Here is a 21,386-nt window from a genome sequence, read left to right on the forward strand (position 1 = left end):
AAAATTGTTCATGTCACGAAACAAAAAAAAATTAATATCCTATGACTGAAATATCAGTGTTTCACAGTTACAGTCACTCAACTCACACAAACACCTGGGTGTACTAGTAACACTTTGTAAGGATATGAAATGAAAAAATCAGAATACTGACAAAGTGCAGTCAGTTTAAAAGGAGACTGCATATAGATCACTTGTGCGACCCATCCTAGTACACTGCTCAGGTGAGCGGGATCTGTATGAAAAAAGACGAACTGGAGATATTGAGTGTATACAAGAGGGATGGCACAGATAGTCACAGATTTGTTTGATTCATGAGAGAGCATCATGGAAATATTCAAAAACCTAAGCTGGCAGACCCTAGAATATAGATGTAAATTATCCCCCAGAAGCCCACTTACAAAATTTCGAGAACCAGAATTAGTCTAGATATATTTTACTTCCCTACTTATCACTTCCGTAGAGATCATGAAGGCAATTTTAGACTAACTCCACTACATTTGGAGGCATGTAAATAGTCAATTTTCCCATGCTCCATATGCAGATGGAACAGGATGAAACTCTTAATTATTAACAAACAGAAAGATCATGATGGACTAATGAAAATATTATCAAAAGAATGGATTGCTGCTGACCATATAGAGGAGATGTTGAGTCACAGACAAGCACAATGAAATGATTACTAAACACAAAATGTAGCAGTCTTTTCGTTGTGCTTGTCTGTGACTCAGTGTTTCCTCTATATGGCGAGTAGCAATGTATCCTTTTCATAATACTGTTGCAACTATTAATATGCTACACTAATGAGCCAAAGCATTATGACCACTTCCCATTATATTATGGGATTGTGGGCATGTGATTCAGAGGCTTGTCAGTTCTCTAAACAGGATAGGAGGAATCAGAGACAGATTCAACAACATTTTTAGGCACAAGTGTTTTGCTACACAACGTTCAATGTACGCTGTTCAACACAGTACTCTACAGTATGTGACCCTTACATGTTCTTATGCTGACATCATCAATAACAATCTGTGGTAACGGCATGATTGAGATTGAACCAGTTAGTGATCATTTCTGGATATGCCATTATCCTGGCAAATGGCTTCTTGAAACATGCCCTGCACCCAAGACACAGCCTGGTGGAGGTAGTATTACACTATGGGGATAATTCACCTGAGCTTCCATGGGACCTGCGATAGTAATCGAAGGCACCGTGACAGCTGTGGACTACAATGAACATTATTGTGAACTCCCTGCATCTTTTTATCCTCAGTATCTTCCCTGACAGCTACGGCATCTTCCAGCAGTATAACTGCACATGTTAACCGGCCAGAGTCAAACTACAGCGGTTTGAGGGGCATGATAGGGAACCAAATTTGCATGGTCTGAATTCGATGGAACAACCTGAGCCACCAGCTGTGACAACTCCATGTCTAGAAACCATTGGCCCATAATGCTGGGGGATTGCTTGGGTTGTACATGGACATTTTGTGCTACACACCTCAGGAAACCTACCAAAGACTTGTTGAATCCATGCTACATAGAATCACTGCTGTTTTGTCTGCAGACGGTTGATCAACACACTGCTAAGCAAGTGATCATAATGTTTTAGCTCATCAATGCAGGTAGTAGTTTACAGTGGTTTACAAACTGTGTACACAGCAGGTGGCAGAGCATAAGAACCACACTCATTTTGTGTGCCCACAGCAGTCAATGGTGGAGCTGCAGGTGAATGTGCCGACGCGCTGCCCGGCCTGGCTGTTCACCATGTTCGCGGTGTGCACCGTGGCACTGGTGGCGGTGCATACGGCTACTCTCGTCATCTCCACCTTCCTGATGCCTGACCTGCACGTGCCCCACCACCACATCACCCACCCACTTGTGGTGCGCCTTCTGACGCCCGCGCTGCGTCGGCTCATAGAGATTGCCTGGGGCTGCTCCTCCGTCGCTGGACTCTTCCTCTTCATGGTGGAGGTAACACCTGCCCCTGCCCTTGCATCAGTGCAATAAAACTTGCTCACATGTTCCATTTGCCAAGTGCCATATGGCATGCTGCAGATGACAAGTACAGCTGTAGGCACAGATGTAAGTGTAGGCAGTGACGGCTCATAATTTTGTATTCTGGATATTCAAAATTTTTAGATTAAGGTAAGTTTGAGAGTGTGACATTAATAGCATATGCTGTATAACAGACAGTTGTACTTATCAACAAGGTTATACAACTACAGCCATTGCCAACAATAGTAATAATACAAGGGTCATTCAATAACTAAAGAGAAAAATTGGTCTGTAGAAGAAAGCATTTATTTTTAGAAGACAATACTTTTTCTACTTTTCAACATAATCCCCTTGAACATTTATGCACTTATTCCAATGGGCTTCAAGCTTTTATATTCTGGCTGCAAAGAACTCTTTATCTTGATGTTTGAACCAATTTCCCACAAACTTTTTCATGTCCTTGTTGTCCTGGAACCTCTTTGCATGTAATGCCTCCCTCAGTGCACCAAACAAATGGAAATCACTCTTTGCTAAATCAGAACTCTAAGGGAGATGAGGCAGTACTTCCAGGCCCATTTTGTCAGTGGTGTCATGGGTTAGCTGAGCAATATGTGGATGTGTGTTGTCTTGCTGGAGAATCACATCTCTCCTCTGAGATCCATGACGTCTCTTTATATCATGGCTGGCTTCACCTTGTTTGAAAGCAAATCCGAGTAGTATTGGCTGTTCATTGTATGCTGCTCTTCGAGATAATAACAAAAACCTGGGCCTTCAGCATCCCAAAACACTGTCAACATGACTTTTCCTGCTAATGCTTGGGTTTTGAATTTCTTCTTGACAGGTGAGTTGGTGTGCTTCCACTTCATGGTCTTTTTGCTTCTGGCTCGTAATTGTGAATCCAAGTTTCATCACAAGTTAAAATTTTGTTGAGGACGTGCTCATCTTCTCTTTCACAATGTTCCTTTAACTCTGTGCACACGCTCAACCTTGTTTCCTTGTGTAGCTGTGTCAACTCCTTTGGGACCCATCTTGCACATGTTTTATGGTACTTCAGATTTTTAAAGATAATGTTATGAACTGTGCCAGTACTAACTTGAACCTTATCAACTATCATTTCCACAGTCACATGGTGGTTGGCACAAATAACGTCATAAATTCTACTTTCAAATGAGGGAGTTGAAACTGCAACTGATCGGCTAGAACGGTGTTCGTCAGTCACTGAGTCACAGCCGTTTTTGAATTGTACTACCCACTTGTAAAAATTTTCACAATTCATACAACCTTCACCATAAACTTTAGACATTCTACAGTGTATATTCACTGGTTTCTCACCTTCAACAAGTAAAACATGAATTACAGAATGAGGTTCAACTAATGTGGATGTTTCAAGCAGACTCGCCATCTTGAGATGTATTTTTGAGGTTTTAAACAAAGCAATCATGATACATCAGCTGATCAGAGCTCATCACAGTGATACCAACTTAAAGCCATAAAAGTACCAAACTTGCCCTGCTAACAGTTTTTCCCCAGACCAATTTGTCACTTTAATTACTGAATGACCCTTGTAATAATAATATGCGTAACTTGTCTTAAAAAGAAAGAATTGTTAATCCATTAAATTTCGGGCATGCAGCCGCACATATAAAATTTCTTCTACTGATATTTCGGCCGCATATTGTCTGGTCATCTTCAGAAATACGTGGCTGAAATATCAGTAGAAGAAATTTTATTTGTGCGGCTGCATGCCCGAAATTTATTGGGTTATTCATTACGCCGCGAGAAGTTGAAAATTCACAGAAAGAATTGTTTTTTGGAATTTTACTGTTTTGTACATAATTATGAACAGTTTATGAAAGAAGCTTTTGCTCCTCCCAGTTTTGCATTTTTGGTAAGGGGAATTTTGTGCTTTTTTATTTTTTTGGGCAAACATACAAGATCTGTAATGCGTGTATTACTTTAACTTCTGGAACATTCTTACATTGCACCTACACAACACCTTACAGTTATTATACACTTCTTTGTTAAATGTTAACTTTCTGACTGTCCCCACCCTCTTGTTGCCCAAAGTTGGTTTATTAATGTTTGGAGTAAGTTAGTAACTTGGGTGGCTGATCACATTTTCACAGCACCTGTCATACTTGGATAGTGACACACTGCAGCCAGTGACAGGGGCAGTCAAATTCAAATAACCAGTTCTGTTAATAATAAAAATACTCATCCTTCTTGTTGCTCTTCTTTGTTGGTATTGTTGGCTTGTCATTCTCCTTTCTGTGATTTATCTTTTAATCATCTAAAGGATAATCGGGTTGATGTTTCAATGCTAATATGAATTCTGGTGGACCTTCTGCAGAGTTACACATATATTTCAGTCATTTCACTTCACAATACAAATAAATGAAACACACATAAATCGTTCTCTATCCTCGCACTTCAAACGCATACAATCAATGGCACAAAAGAACAAAGATTTACCTCTAGAAACATGTAGCTAAGAAATTACTATGACATATCAATCTATATTGTCTCTAATGACCTCGTTGCCGACAGGACGTTAAACACCAATCTCCTCCACCTCCATCAATCTATATACACACATACATTTCATAAATAAATTACAATTAATTGACTATCTTTTTTTGAGAAGTCCATAATCATCATTGTAATTACATTCAGTATTTATAAACATTGACTTTTAAACATTTTCACATAGCTTTGTAGTAATGGATTTTTGGTTTTTGTGTCTTTGGTTCTGTATCGTCTACTTCATATGATCCATGATTGGTTAGTACACTTATCTCACCATAATCATTTTTATTACAGCTTGTAGGCACGTTTATTTGATTTTGTCACTTTCTGAGCCAATGGATCTGGTCTGGGCGGCCTTAGTTCCTTTGTGACTGACTTATACTGGTAATTTTCTTTTCTGTTAGCATTTAATGCAGAGTTCATGTTGACACTGCACACGAAAGCCGATTCCATCACAGTAAACAACCCAACTCCAAACAAACTGCCATTTGTGGAAATGATTAGATTCAGGTAGTAATGTCTACCAGCATAATCACTTGGCTAGAATACAAATAAGGTACTGAGAACCATAAGGGCCAAAAGCACACCATCGTTGATCCAACATTTAAGTGAATATCAGACAAACTGGTGAGTCGGCTTTTCGTGAATGTTTATACAAACAGTGTGGGCCTACAGCACAGATAAACCTGACCCACCATAAGACCATAAGATTTCACAAGTGGTAAAATACCAGTGGTCACAGGTGTCAGAGGGATGCCTTTTTTAGGAGAGGGAAGGGGGAAAGAAAACGAGTTTTAAGAGAGATTGGCAGACACACTTAGTTTGAGAAAACAGATGAACAGGAGTCAGATTTTAGCATACAGCCTCCATTTAAACAATGTTTAACAGAAAGTAATCAGAAACTGCCAGTTCATCTTCGCCAAAGCAGTTATAATCCCATTAGTATGCAGTATCAGTTACCTTTATTACACCAGAACATTCCGGGACTCAGAAATAGAGTTGATGAACAACTCATTTGTATCAATCAAATGAATTCATCTAACCAAATTGACATAATCTGCCTCTCTGAACATCAAGTGACCATTGGTATAGATATGTTAGACATTTCAGGATTTAAGCTAGCTTCCTACTTCTGCAGAGTAGATATGGATGGAGGAGGAGTTGCCACATTTATTAAAAACTGCCATAAATTCAAGAACATTGACGTTAATAAATTCTGTTTAGAGCAGCATCTAGAAGCATGTGCAACAGAAGTAGAGTTCCATAACACATCATATATATTAGTAACTATCTACCGATCACCTGCAGGAAATTATAATCTATTCATAAATCATGTAGAAGCTCCTTTGGTTTATTTAACAGGAAGAAACAAAGAAATTTTGATTGCTGGTGACTTTAATACAGATTTTCTAATGCAATCTTCCAGTAAACATTTACTGCAGTTAGTAATGTTGTCTTTCAATCTAACTCACACTGTAAACTTTCCAACTAGGATCACTAAATCCTCAAGGACAGCCATTGATAACATTTTTATAGACAAATCAAAGGAACAAAATCATATCATAAAACCTGTAATAAATGGACTATCAGATCATGACAAGCAGCTCCTTGTTTTAGATGTAAATTCTAAGCAGATTATCAAGACTGCTAAATCTGAGTACAGGAGAGTAGTCAATCAACCAAAAATTGAGTGTTTTAGAAAACTGCTCAAAGATATGAACTGGAAGGATGTTTATAGTGCTCATGATATGAATGAAAAATATAACACATTCATGACCAATGTCAGTACCATGTTTGAAAACTGTTTTCCTCTAAAAGTTACTCAAATTAAACAGAAGTCTATAATAAAACCATGGATTACACAAGGAATAAAGATTTCCTGTAAGACAAAAAGGAAAATGTATCTATCGACCAAGAATAGCTCAAATGCTGACGATTTAGCTAAATACGAGGATTACTGTAAAATATTAAAAAAAGTAATTCAGACATCTAAACAAATGCACAATGAGAAGAAGATATTAATGTCAGGGAACGAAATAAAAAAAATATGGGATATAGTGAAAGAGGAGACTGGTAGAACCAGAAAGGAACAGGAGCAAATAGCACTAAGGGTAGATGACACTTTAGTAACCGATGGGCATAGTGTGGCAAATCTATTTATCAAGTACTTTATATCCATTACTGATAGAATGGGATTGTCAGGATCAGTAAATAATGCCCTTGAATATCTGAAACTAGTCTTTACAAATAGCTTCAGGTACATGAATATGTCACTCACTTCACCAAAAGAAATAACTTCCATAAAAAAATCTTTAAAAACAAAGCATTCTAGTGGTTACGATGAAATATCAACAAAGTTAATTAAGGCATGTTCTTGTGAGTTTAGTACAATTCTAAGTTACTTGTGTAACCAGTCAATTATAACTGGCACATTTCCTGACTGGCTAAAATATGCAGATGTTAAGCCTCTATTCAAGAAAAGGGATAAAGAGATACCATCAAACTGCAGACCGATTTCACTTTTGCCAGCATTCTCAAAAATTTTTGAAAAAGTAATGTACAGGCAGCTTCTCAACCATCCGACCACAAATAAAATATTATCAAAAACACAGTTTGGATTTCTGAAGGGTTCTGATATCGAGAAGTCTATTTACACCTACAGTGAAAGTGTACTTAATTCATTAAATAGCAAGTTACAAGCAGCAGGTATTTTCTGTGATCTGTCAAAGGCATTCAGTTGTGTGAAATTAGAATTCTTTGGTGTCACAGGCAGTGCTGCAAAATGGTTCAACTCATACTTCACTAACAGGAAACAAAGGGTGTCAGTGCAAGGGACTAGTGAATTAAGTCATCAGTCATCATCGGAATGGGAAGAAATTACATGTGGTGTCCCACAAGGATCCATCTTAGGGCCATTGCTTCTTCTTGTGTACATTAATGATCTCTCATCAGTTACACTGCCAGAAGCAGAGTTCATTTTGTTTGCAGATGACACAAGTATTGCAATAAATAGTATGTCGAGTGTAGTTCTAGAAAGATCTGCTAATGATATTTTCATGGATATTAATAAATGGTTTAAAGCCAACTCACTGACATTAAACTTCAAAAGGGCTCACTATATTCAATTCAGAACCTGTATGAGGTTCCACCCAGCATATGCATTAAGTGTGAAGAAGAGCAGATAGAAGGGGTTGACAGTCTTAAATTCCTGGGATTACAACTTGATAATAAATTCAGTTGGGAGGAGCACACCACAGAACTGCAGAAACAACTTAACAAATCTATATTTGCAATTTAAGTGTTAGCAGACATAGGCGACATAAAAATGAAAAAGCTTGCATACTTTGCCTACTTTTATTCCATAATGTCATATGGTATAATATTTTGGGCTAACTCTTCAAGTCAAACAAAAGTTTTCAGAATCCAAAAGCGTGTAATATGTATTATTTGTGGAGTAAATTCACGGATGTCCTGTAGAAACCTCTTCAAAGAACTGGGTATACTATTTAACTACTGCCTCTCAGTATATTTACTCCTTAATGAAATTTGTCCTAAATAATATATCTCTTTTTTCAACAAACTGCTCAGTTCATACATACAATACCAGGAACAAAAATGATCTGCACAACGACTTAAAAGCACTTACTTTAGTTCAAAAAGGGGTCCACTAATCAGGAACACTAATCTTCAATAATTTGCCAGCAAACATAAAAAATTTGGTTACAAATAAAGATCATTTTAAAAGGAGCCTGAAAGACTTACTACTCCATTGACGAATTTTTTAATAGAAACAAATGATGTATTGTATATATTCATACTATTAGTACTGTTATTTCAGCTTTAAAAAAAAAAAAAAAAAAAAAAAATTGACATGTTCCACATCCACGAGGATCTCCTCAGCATGGATCTATGGAACGAAAGACTAATCTAATCTAATCTAAAGAATCATGAATATCTACATTCTTACAGTTGACAAAGATGTGCTTTGTGGTTCTCAGCACCTCAACTGGATTACTATATGATAAAATTCAAAACTAAATATCCTATAACTCATTCAGAAACACGCAAAATAAGTTTTTCTGTCAGTATAACTATAACATACACTGACATCCAAACTAATTTTGCTATGTTGTTGAGTGAATTGATATATCTGTGGAGGGTGCTACCATGCAGCAGGATTTCTGCAAATCAAATGGGGTTAAAAGTCAGCTGCAGTGTGCTACCACCCGATGGCATTGAAGTAAACTTGTAGTTGAGTGGCAGGGGCCAGCTATGCATGCCATGAACCATGCATGTTGTTTATCAAATCCATATGTATTTGGCCTGTAAGGCAATTTCATGAGCCAGTTGTCCGCAGCTTGTGGTCGTGTGGTAGCGTTCTCGCTTCCCACGCCCGGGTTCCCGGGTTTGATCCCCGGCGGGGTCAGGGATTTTCTCTGCCTCGTGATGACTGGGTGTTGTGTGATGTCCTTAGGTTAGTTAGGTTTAAGTAGTTCTAAGTTCTAGGAGACTGATGACCATAGATGTTAAGTCCCATAGTGCTCGAAGCCATTTGAACCAGGAAACGGGTTGCACATGCGCAAAAGCTGCTTAAAATGTGCACAACTGAAGGTGTGATCATGACACTGATGCCAAGTTTCATGAAGTGTACAGGAGTAGCAATGTAGCATAGTGCAGTAGATTTAGTCCTGTGTATTTCAGATCACTGCATCTACATTACATATAACAGCATACGAAAGAAAATAACCAAAAAACATGCAAGGTGTTGAAAGTTAGGGTGTTCATGTGCTCTTGTGCTCTTACACAGCAGCTGATACTGTGTAGGTGCAGGTGTAGATGTAGATGTAGATGCAGATGTAGATGTGAATGAGGAAGGCCACAAATAAATCAGTTACCACACAATATATGAAGAATTTAACTCTCTTCTGATTTATTCTTGCAGTATATTGAAACCAATGCCCCTTCACCGTGAATCAGGAACAATAGTATGTTAAGGAAAAAACAAATGACACATTATACATGAGAAACAAACAGATTCAAGTACGAAGCAAAGGTGACTGGCCATATTATTAAGAGTGAAGCGAATAAGTTCAGTATAGTAAATTATGTTGGACTACCCGATAACAGTATCTGCATGGCAGATGATGTTAGATTAAAATTATTGGCCATGAAATTCAATGAATTCTTCCCAACAATGGTAGAAAACATAGGGGCAGGAAACTGACTGCCAAAAGCAAATCCACTAGATTTACTTACAATGGTGTTGTGTACTTCTTCATAATGCATCAGTTTTGCCAGCTCCACTCTTAGAGTGGAGAGCAGCTACGAAGGTGGAAGAGGGTCACGTTCTGTGCAGGGAGATAGGGAAGATACATTGCAATGCTGCCAATTTCCTTCCTTCAGGTCATGCTCTGAGACAACTGATGGCACGCTAGCATAAACATCGTTCCACAGTGAACTTTATGAACCGCATTCCGAGAATCCTTACGCGCGCGCACACACACACAACCTTCCACATATAATTAATTAATATTGAATTCAATCACAACATTCCCAATTATACAAAATGTTGGGATAAATGATTTCTCTACATTAAGTTCTATATGGTTGAAGACGCAGACTCTGAAAGAAAAACAGCTGTAAAGAAAAACATAAAAAAAAAAAAAAACAGGAAAACCACTGCATGTGGTAACAAGGTATATATGCAAAAATTTATGCTGTTTTCAGATTTGTAAAAACTTTCTTAAGAACACTAATTTACATATATGTAAGTAATAACAAATATTTTTCCTATTGTATAACAAAAAGCAAATGAAATCCCAGCGACAATGCTGGAACCTCAACGAAATGTCTCTGAGGGATAGCACAAAAAGAAACAATTGTGTTTTGCTCAAGGTGGATCCCTTCCAAAAGTGTAGTTTATTTGTAAAGCAAACAGAGTTGGAAGAGCTTCAATCTCAAGATGATACACACACTATTTTGTCAGTAATCATGGTGTAGCTTCATTCTTTCTTTAAATACTGTCAGTGTTTAGTGTTCCATCTTTGAATGACAAGGATTTGTTTTGTTAATCAAACGAATTTTTGCATTGCTTACATTAGGCACCCACAGTGATCGAATACATTTACATTTAAAACATTTTCAAGTTTTAATAAGTTGTGACCATAAGGATATCAGAAATAGATCATTTAATGTGTTGCTAAAAGCTAATTTTCTTTCACTGCGCAACCTACTATGGCATTATAGTGTGTGTACTCATTTGAACGAAATATGTTTTATGAAGAAAACAGCATTGTTACGAGATCAGAGATGAAACTTGAGCTACTAATAATTTTTATGCTGCTGCAGGCACAGTCACACAAAGTCATAAATAAGTAGCAGTAATTAGTGCTTTCATACTACACAGCAAGAAATCCACTCCATCATCTTTGCTCTCTGACATAGATGAGTCAGTCTCATCAAGACTTATGACGAATGGTTGCATAACCATGTCCCTCCCAATTTCCCTGTTGTAACTTTCATCTTGCAGTTTTTCTGCGTGTCTTACACAAGCTGCCCATGCAGATTTTGAGATGCTGTCTATTGCCTCATGTGTAAGTCTCTCACCATCTGCAATTTTGAATATATTGCTCGTTTCCACAAGATATGCTTTCATCTGAGCCCATACCAGCTCAATTGGTTTGTAATGGCAATGGTATGGGGGTAATCTAATGATACAATGTTCATACTGCTTTGCAGTTTCATCTATCTCATAAACTCTATATGCAGGCTTGTGTTGATTGACAAGAACCAGCAATTGTGCTCTGGTATGCGACGAGTTATGAGGTATTCCATTAGATGACAGCCATGCAATAAAGTCTGTCTCTTTGGAGATCATATTTGGAGTTTTGTTCACTTGCACTAAGTGGATGCTTGCATTGTCCATGACTATAACTGAAAATGCAGGAATATGTGGCAATAATTGTTGTGTAAACCATCTTTCGAGGATGCTGTATGTCATTTCAGAGTGGTAATCTTCAAAATTCTTAGCTTTAGACGCCTTAAAAGTCAGCTTATCCTGGGGAATAAAGCCAGTATCTGCTGACTTGACATGAAGCACTATAATTCTGTTACCCTTACCAACAGGAACTTTTAATCCACCATACCCATCGCTCATTTTCCAACACATAGTCCTTTTGTGGTTCTGATTAACAAAAGTTTCATCTAAGTAATAAATTCGAGATGTGCCAACCTCTCTGATCTCCTGCATTGTTCTCAAAAATGCAGTCCTTGCAGTTACAATATTGCTTCGTTCCATTATACCTGAACCCCATGTCTTTCAGTATCCTCAACATGGTCCATTTGCTTCTGTTAAAATTTTCAGCTGTTGGATACTCGCCTTCAGCATACATGCTGAACACTATGTGCCGCAAAACGTTTTCGCAAAATCATCTTGCTCACCCACTTCTTTTTTGTGGTTATGTTGCTTCCCTGGTGATTTGAAACCAGCTGAACCGCAGGCTTGGATAGACATCTTAGCTTCACTGGATATTCTCTGAATGGTCCTCAAACCAATACCATAGGCTTCAGCTGTCTGCTCCTGGCATTTGGCAATGGCATGACCCGCGCCTTGTGCCGGCGTGGATTCAGTGGAAGATTGTCTCCTGAAGTACACACAGAACACTATTCCTCTTGCTTCTTTGTGTTGCACTTGGCATAATTGCTTACCATCACTAACACTATGAAGGCAGTCAGCACTCAGCATGGAACACAATGACAAAAATAAACAGTTAGAACTTCCAAACACAGCACAACCTGCACAGAATGAAGACAAGAATGTCCCTGGCATGCAACTAGCTGTAAGTCATGTGGTACACATCCGCATGCTTCTGCGCATCCAACCCTCACCCGCCTTTGTAGCTGCTCTCCACTTTAAGACCTTACGAAAATCATTAAGTAAGTGAAAAGTGATGATTATTATGCTATGATGGTTTTTCAACTCAAGTGCTCAAATTTTCTGCTGACTTGATAGCACTTATTTATTTAGCGTATGGCTAATACAGACATATCATGAAATTAAATTACCTATACATATGTACATACTGACACACAAGAAACTTAAGTTTGTCTTTACAACTGAATATCCAGTCCTTCAATCCAGTGCACTGCATCTGGAGTTGGTAGCAGGAAGTCCTCTTTGGCGCCGTGATAGGTTCGAATCCTGCATTCACTGACAATGTGGTGAACAGTCTGGTATGGAGCTCCGCAGTCACAAGCTGGATCAGGCAGCTTCTTCCACTTAAAGAGAGCATCCCTGCATCGGCCATGGCCGGTACGGATTCTGTTGAGAGTAGTCCAGGTCTTGCGTGGTAAGTCGAATCCACTTGGAAGTTTAGCACCTGAGAAGATGTTATGCAGGTGCACATCTGTCACTGCTTCCCACTGACCTTTCCATTATTAAAGAGGTTTGAAATTCTTAGCAACCATGTCAGCAGCATCGCACAGAGTTGGATGGCGTGATTTCAGTCTCTTGCAATTTAAAAGTGGCAGGTCGCTATGCACGGGTAGGTTAGAATTCCTGGAGATCTTGTAGAATTCTCTCATAAGGGCAGTACATCTGTGTAGATCAGGAGGCCGGTTAACAGTGGAAGCCAATAAACTGGAGTAGATCTGATTGTACCAGATGATATGCACATTGTCGTATTCAGCTGGGTATCAACAAGCCTTGTATGATGACTGTTCATCCAAACAGGTGCACAATACTCAGCACTTGAGTACACCAAGCCCAGAGCTGAAGATCCCCAGGTAGTTCCGCATAGCTTATGGAGGATATTGTTTCGAGTCCTCATCTTTTGAGCTGAGTTAAGAAGGTGTTGTTTGAAGCATACTGTACGATCCAGGATGACACCAAGATATTTTGGGTTCCAATTATGACGAAGAATTCTGCCTCTGAAATTCACTTCCAGTTTTACGTTCGCCAACCGGTTATTTAGATGGAAGCAACACACTTCTGTTTACTCACACTGGGTTGGAGTCTCCAGATTTTGAAGTAATTATCTAATGCAGGCAGGTCATTGGCTAGAATCTCTTCTGTTGTCTTCATTTCCTGGTGTTTTACGGCTAGAGCCAGGTCATCGGCATAGTAGTATTTTCTGGACGAAGTGTCAGGTAGATCAGATACATATAGGTTGAACAGTAAGGGTGAGAGAACTGATCCTTGAGCCAATCCATTGTTCAGCTTCCTTTCCTTACTTATGTTGCTTCCACTGATTACCTGGAACTTCCGATCACTTAGCATGCTGTTAATCAGTCGAGCCATTGTTCTGCAGGGTATGATGCGGAGAAATTTGTAGATAAGGCCTTTCCTCCACACAGTGTCGAAGGCGGCAGTTAGATCAACAAATGCCACAGATGTTTTCTGCTTCATTTGGTACCCTGACTCTATGAAGGAAGTGAGAGACAATACTTGGTCGCAGCAGCTACGCCCTGATCTGAAGCCTGCCTGATCAACTGGAACGTTCTCTAAGATAGCGCTACTTATTCTGTTATATATTAGCCTTTCAAAAAGCTTGTAGCAGCAGCTGAGTAGGGAAATGGGGTGATAGTTTTCTATCTTGTTGCTGGGTTTGTCAGGTTTCAGAACAGATATTATCTTCACCTTTTTAAACTTCGATGGAAGTTGACCAGTCAGCAGGATGTCAGTGAAGAATTCTGCCAGCCATTTATTAGCTTTTCCTCCCATATGGATCATGAATTCTGGATGGATACCATTGAATCCAGGTGCCTTAAGAGGTTTGAGGTCCTTCAGTCCAGAGTCAATGTCTGAAACTGTGAAGGGATGGGTATACTCAGATGAGGGAGATGCCTTCTTTTTCAGGTCACGAAGCTGTCGTCTGATATGTCTTGTATGTTTCTTGTCAGGAGGTACTCTTGAGGTAGTAATGATGTGGGAAGCAATTTGGTCTGGTGTTACTTCGGAATTTTTCCTGCCAGTTTTCTCAGAATACTCCATGCTTTCCTACTCGAGTGGGTAAAGTCCATATTTTCGACTGTTTCTGCCCATTTCTGCCTCCGAGACATGTCCAAGCTGGACAATAGTTCCGTAGCTATCTCTGGGTCACCACTTTTATAATGTAACTGAGGTCAGTGCCTCATAAGATGCCTTCTTTGCAGTTCATCGCTTGAATATACAGATATTTATAACAAATCAAAATAACCAAGATGACCAACCACTTTTTAGATTTCAGTTAATGCAGTTTTTTGACAATTACTTAACAGCTAACTAATGATGAAGTGCTGAATCAAAATCAGCAAAAAAGACACGTGGGGACTTCACCAGCAAAGTGGCAGCAGAGGAGATATGACTCTCTGACTGATGTGGCAGCAGCCATGAGTGGAATATGTTGGGAGGAAAGTAGTGTGCTCTGAACTTTATCCCTGTATGGATGCATATCGGTTGTAGTGCTGTAAACAATGACATGCATTTTACCCACAACCATGCCAGTGTTAGTCATTTGGCTTTATCCTTTCCCAGGGTAAAATCCACACTGGTGACCTACGACAACCATGTGCAGAAAAACTTGGAACTTGTCTGCATTCTGTGAATTTGCTAATGAGCATTGACAATGGAGCCATCTTGCAGCTATAGTGCACTAGAATTTATATGGCAGGAGAGCACCTTTCATATGGGTGCTTTCAGTGCTTCACATTAACATGTTCAATGACCACCTCTTGTGAAACAGAAAAACAATGTGTTTCAATGCAGTGTCTCTGCATAACTACTGCACCCTATATTCATTTGAACCTGCTTGCTGTATTCAGACATTGGTCTCCAACTATAATTTTAATGCCCCTCCATTAACAAACTCATGATTCCTTGATGCCTCAGAATGTGTTCTATCAACCAGTGCCTTCTTTTAGTTGGATTGTGCCATAAATGTCTGTGGATTTTATCCCAGAAAAGGACAAAGCCAATAACTAATAACAGTTTGGTTGTGGAAAAAATGAACTTTATTCTGTACAGTAGCACAACACAATAAGTGTAAAGCTCAGCACACACTACTTTCTGCTCTAGATACTCCACTCATAGCTGTTCTGGTCAGAGAGTTTTGTCAGCTCCACTGCCACTATTGATGGTGAGGTCCAAACAGATTGCCCCATCTGACCTCTGGGAGTGCGGAGCTCTGGGGAAGGAGGCAATAAGGATTAGGGAGTTGTCAACACTGTGGTCCTCTCCACGCATGTGTGTGTGATCAGCCAAACCATGACTGATTGCAATGCAGGGCACAGCTGGATCATTTCTCAGTGAGGAAGGAGAGGGAGCACAATGATGTTGACTTCACCTTGTTTAATGTACATGGTATTGCCTGAGCTGGGGCAAAGGCTGGTATAGGTGGCTGTAACAGGAACAATCTGTAGTGGTTGGTGCCAGTGCGCAACTAGTTTGTGCATGCAGTGAGGTAGGTAGAGTGGAGGCATCAGCATCCATAGCAATGGTAGTAGGAGATCACGATGTTCTGGGGGCTGTAATTATGAGACAGTCAGTTGAAAAACTGGTTGTATTTGTGACTGAATCTACATCACTCAAGAGTTTGTAACTGCAAGTCAAAGTGTCTGGTGATAAAACTGTTGTTGCTTCATGCTCCCCGTACTTCCATTCAAATACGAGGAAGTTATTTACCAGCTAGACCCAGATGTCACCTGGCAGGAATTGACGTATGTCAAGGTTTATGATGAACGTGTCATTTGTGTTTGGAATGGGCAATGGGCCATCAGCTTCTGCAATGATGTATGTTGTGGTATCAATATGCGTGGCCTCCACATTATCATTATGAGTGATATCGTGCCAGACCCTTGCGAATTTAAGCCAGTTGACTGCCACGGTGATATGCTTCCCATGGAGCAATATATCAAAAGTATTGGTGTGGTGTGGGCCAGAGTAAGGTGGCTGCAATGTGACTCAGACATTATTGTCCCATAATGTGTCATAGTCACAGTCTGCTAGTGCTTGGTGAACTGTGCACCTATGATGGTGGTATTCTGAGCCATGGAGTGTGTTGTTTATTTCATTTTAGGAGGGTGGTGAGCTCTGTGGTCCCTTGTGCTTATAAAGGAATCACAAAGTCTGCAGGCAGAGTGAGCAGCCACCATACAGAACAACTTATAGAGAATATTAGAATATGGAATAATTCGCCACTTGAATGTGTGTGGCAGATATGTCCGTCTTCTCTTGTAAGTGTTCAGGAAGTGAGGTACTTACTGCCAAACCCATGTCAATGAGGAAACATTGGTTTCGAATATGGTCAAGGATAAAGAGTCTGCCACCCTGGTGAGACGATGACATGTGGGACTTTTTTCCAATGTGTAATGGAGTTAGTCACCATGAACTGCTGTTACAACCCTGTGCACCTATTGTGGACATGCTTTCAATTTTGGGGCCATACACTGGCATACAGCTCTACACTGCGGTGCCAAATTTTGTGTGAAACCAGGACAGCAATGGCCTTGACATTGTGTCTTGGTAGGGGTATTGTGGGTGTTTGTTTTGATTGTCTGGAAATCACCACTCTGTGGGATGGGGTTGACATGACATTTGGTGTCCATGAGTTGTCAGGTCGGTTCAGCTGCTTGGTGCGGACTAGCTGCTGTGTGTCCCAGTGCACGGCACTGTTATTGGCGACACTGATACAGTGTCCATGATGCAATATTGTACCAGTTCCATCTGCTGACATTAATTTCTGCTTAAATAATTCAGGCTCATGCAAAATCATTACTAGTAACACTTGGCGTGGTAGTTTGTTGATCCACAGAGTCTGAAGTGTGTGATCGGGCACGAGATTCATGTCCAAAAGCATACACAGCCAGCATCAAAGCTGTGAAGGTGGCCTGGTTCCCTGATGTTTGTCTTATATGACTTGTTTTAATTGCTGCCACGATGTTCGAGTAATGCTGATTTCACAGTGTCATATCCATTGTCGTCTAGGTATACCAGAATGGTGTCACTGATAACATCTACGAGTACATGTTCACCTAGGTGACACAGGAATCCAATGAATTTTTCACTGTCGTCAGAAATGCTGTGATTGGCAAGTATGCACACAGTGATTGCAAATGACACTGCCATTTGGTAAGGACGGGATGGCTCTAACTTAAAATGTGCACTAAGGTGTACAGACTTGTCACTGGTATATGATGGTGCTGGTTGCCTCGTCAGTGTTTGGAGAGGCACAATGGATGAGCTCTCAATTCCTGGATGTGGCACAGTTGTAAATCCTGTGAGGATGTCCACAAACTGTACAACCAGTTGGACCATGTGACATGGTATAAACTGGTTGATCAGATTTGTATGTGGCACTGTGGGCACGACAGTGTTGGAGAACAGTCCATAATTTGCATTTACAGCAGCCTGTCCCACTGCATCTTCATGGTATGCAGGCATTTACAATCATGAACAAAGTCACTCAAGAGACTGTCCATACGTACTCATTCTTCAGTAGTGCAGGTAACATTGTCAGCCAATACCGGCTACATTCAACAAGGTGAAGCCAACATCATTGTGCTCTCTTTCCTGACTCGCTGAGAAATGATCCAGCCATGCCCTGCACTGCAGTCAGCCATGGTGCAGCTCGCCACATGGACAGACATGAGGAGGATCACAGTGTTGATGTCTCCCAATCCTGATTACCTCCTCCCACAGAGCTCCATACTCCCAGAGGGCAGAGGGTGGGTGGGGGAACCTAATCTACAACCTTTGCCTTAGATCAACTCAATGAGAGAGCCTTCTCAGGGCAAAACATGGTGAACTGAGCTTATTGATTAGTTTATCTACATGTTGACTCCATTTTAATCATATTCCTAGATTGCCAAAAGGTATTCACCACTGTACCACATTTCAACTACTAACCGAGATATAGCCATATGGAGTGTCTTCGCAAGCATGCGATTGGCTTGAGAAATATCAGATTAATAGGACCCAGTATGTTATAGTGGATGGTGAATGTTCCACAGAAATGAAAGTAACATTGCATGTGTTCAAAAGAAGTGTAACAAGATTTCTAATGCTTTCAATACAGATAAATGATTGTCACAAAGGATCAGCAGCATTATAAGATTGATTGTTGGTGGTGCAGTTGTGTACAGAAATGTATCATCATATGACAATCATATGGAATAACAGAAATGCTTGGACAAAATTTCCTCTTGGTTTAATGAATGGCAGATTTTTTTAAAAAGTGGACATATGTAACATAATGCCTATAACAAAGATGAAGATCCCAACAGTACCTGACTACAAGATTGGTAGTAAACATCTTGAGCACAGAACATCACACAACTATTACTAACAAGCTATTTGAAATGGGAAGATCACATAATAAAAATATTAGGGTGGGTGAATGTAAGACTTGGATCTGTTTGAATGGTCCTAGGAAAATGCAATGCAGCTGTTAAGGAAATCACAAACAAGCTGCTAGCGTGGCCAATTCTTGAATATTTTTTGAGCATTTGGAGTTCTTATCTGTTAGCATGACACACTGAACGAATTCAGAGAGGCACTGCTAAGAACATCATAGGTCAGTACAATCCATATAAAAATATGCTCATGAATCTTAAACAGAAATCCTTCAAAAAGAGCTTACATAGTTCTCATGAAACCATGTTGAGTAAATTTAGAGAACCTTGTGGTGACCACCAACATTGAACATGGAAAGACTGATTGTAACAAGAACTACTGTGAAGGACTTCATGATTATCTTTGACCCAGTCTCATTTCAGCTGTCATTGTGTGTGTTATGCCTCTTTTTGTATTGTGCTAAATTCAATAAAAGTGCTTTCTCCAAATGTTTGCTTTTGTGTAGATCATCTCCTTTCTTCATTAATTCGCCATGGGAATAGGAGTTACCACACTGGTGACCATGTTTTTATGTATTCATGTAGCACGTTTATGATTTATGTCATAGTGCCAAAGCCTGCATAATGGACTGGAAACATTTTTGTGACTTGGACTCCTGCATGGGCACAGAGACAGGTTTTTTTTTGTGACACTTTTGCCATTCAGCCTATACAAATTCCACACTTGTTTGTAGCTACCAGCTTCCATCTGTCTGCAAATGTGAACTCTAGCCTCTCCAGGTTGCTGCCACCAAACACAGGAACCACACACAGGCCCACATGTGCACCTCCACAACATGCCAAAATATCCCGACTTCGTTCCATGCCAAATCAAAGAAGATGTGTCTGCCCCTTTCCCAGTGCCACCACACCAGATGTATGTACATAATGTGGAGTTACTTCCCTCTTCCACTATGACCAGACATGTACTTTCGTGCAGTCCCCGTACCACCAACATTACGGTTTGCTCATTTGTGACCACGGTCACATCATCCATGATGATGGTGGGCTCATCTGCACCAATTGCACCCTGTGCCTTGTGTGGACAGTGTATCCCTACCCTCTCCATGCAGATTCGGGCAATGCACCACTTCCTTTGCGGAAAGAGAAACCCAAAATGTGATTTGCCTTGATTGATCACCTGTTGAATTTCCATGGAATTCTGAGTGATGATCCATGCTTCGTATGCTCAGTTAGCCACTTACACAATGAGCCAGACCTGCTTAGTGACCTGATGCTGAATCCTCCATCATAACATAAATATGCAACAGCTCAGTGCAGCATTATAAAGTGCCTGTCATACCTTCCCACTGAAGCAATTCACTACATTATACATGATGTGCAACTGTAGGATGGGATTCCATCTCAATTGTGGCATCATCTCCATGCCCAAGTGGTGCCCGACAAGCTGGACCCTTTGGCTGGTTAAACTGGCAGCCAGTCTTCAACCACATCTCCTGTCCCACAAGCCTGCTGTTTTAAAAGAGAAACTCCATCTTGCTGCCCAGGCCTACAGTATTATTCAGCATCACCGGCTCCTTCCCTCCAGCAGCTCTCATGTTGATTCAAAGGTTGGCAATACTCCTCCTGCCAGGTGCTTCCTCATCTAACAGGTACAGGTCATGCCTGCAGTGCACACTTCCATCAGCTACCTACTATGCCATATGACGTCAATCTCCGGTACTACCTGTGCCATCAGCATCTCCTTCCCACTCTTCTCCTGTGGCTGAGCAAGTGTGCAGCACACCCTGCAGCTCGAGTAATGCACAGCAGATGCTGCATCTGGCATACCCATTATATTAATATCATGTAACTTTTGGCAACTCCAAAAAGTCTTGTCATTTGCCATGTGAGTACTCAAATTCTGGCTGTGAATCCATCTAGGTGCCATGACTCACTGCCACGCTACAGGGTGCCATTCCTCTGCTCAGTTGTCCAATACACTGGCTCCACCCACCGGTAGGCTCTAAATCATTCTCGACTTCATCACTGACACCAGGGCCCATGCCAGTATCAACCCGCTATAGTGTGCCCCTTCAAGCCTTCTCCCTGCATCATTGTTACTTCATACAGCTAACAACTCTGACATAGCTGTCTATGGCTCAACTGACCATCTCCAGCACACACCAGACCTACTGTCCGCCTGCTTAGCTGGATGGTAACGTGCTCACCTCCAATGCAAGCGGGCCCAGGTTCAATCCCCGGCCAGGTTGGAGATTTTCTCTGCTCAGGGCTGGGTGTTGTGTTGTCCTCATCATCATTTCATCCTCATCACTGGGTGCACAATGCAGCATCGACTGAAAGAAGACTTGCACTTGGCGAGCGAACTTTACCGGATGGGGCCTCCCGGCCAATGATGCCATGCGCTCATTTGATTTTTTTACCAGACCTACTCTTCCTTTGGACTTTCCAGGTAGCAGACATCGACAGCCTCAACATCAAGACCAATTTTTTCAAACATTTTGATCTCTTACCAATCCTCCAGTCAGCCACACTGC

At 40.5% G+C, this 21,386-nt stretch overlaps 1 protein-coding gene across 1 annotated transcript in view; it reads left to right on the forward strand.

Annotated features, from left to right (window-relative positions):
- The window catches only part of LOC124545315 (calcium release-activated calcium channel protein 1-like), a 149,253-nt gene that overhangs the window by 121,944 nt on the left and 5,923 nt on the right, over positions 1-21,386 (forward strand). Inside the window, exon 3 of the mRNA XM_047124217.1 lies at positions 1,705-1,971. Coding sequence (XP_046980173.1) covers positions 1,705-1,971 — 267 coding nt within the window. The remainder of the gene's footprint in view (positions 1-1,704; positions 1,972-21,386) is intronic.

This window comes from Schistocerca americana, chromosome 8, assembly GCF_021461395.2.
Source record: "Schistocerca americana isolate TAMUIC-IGC-003095 chromosome 8, iqSchAmer2.1, whole genome shotgun sequence".
NCBI lineage: Eukaryota > Metazoa > Arthropoda > Insecta > Orthoptera > Acrididae > Schistocerca > Schistocerca americana.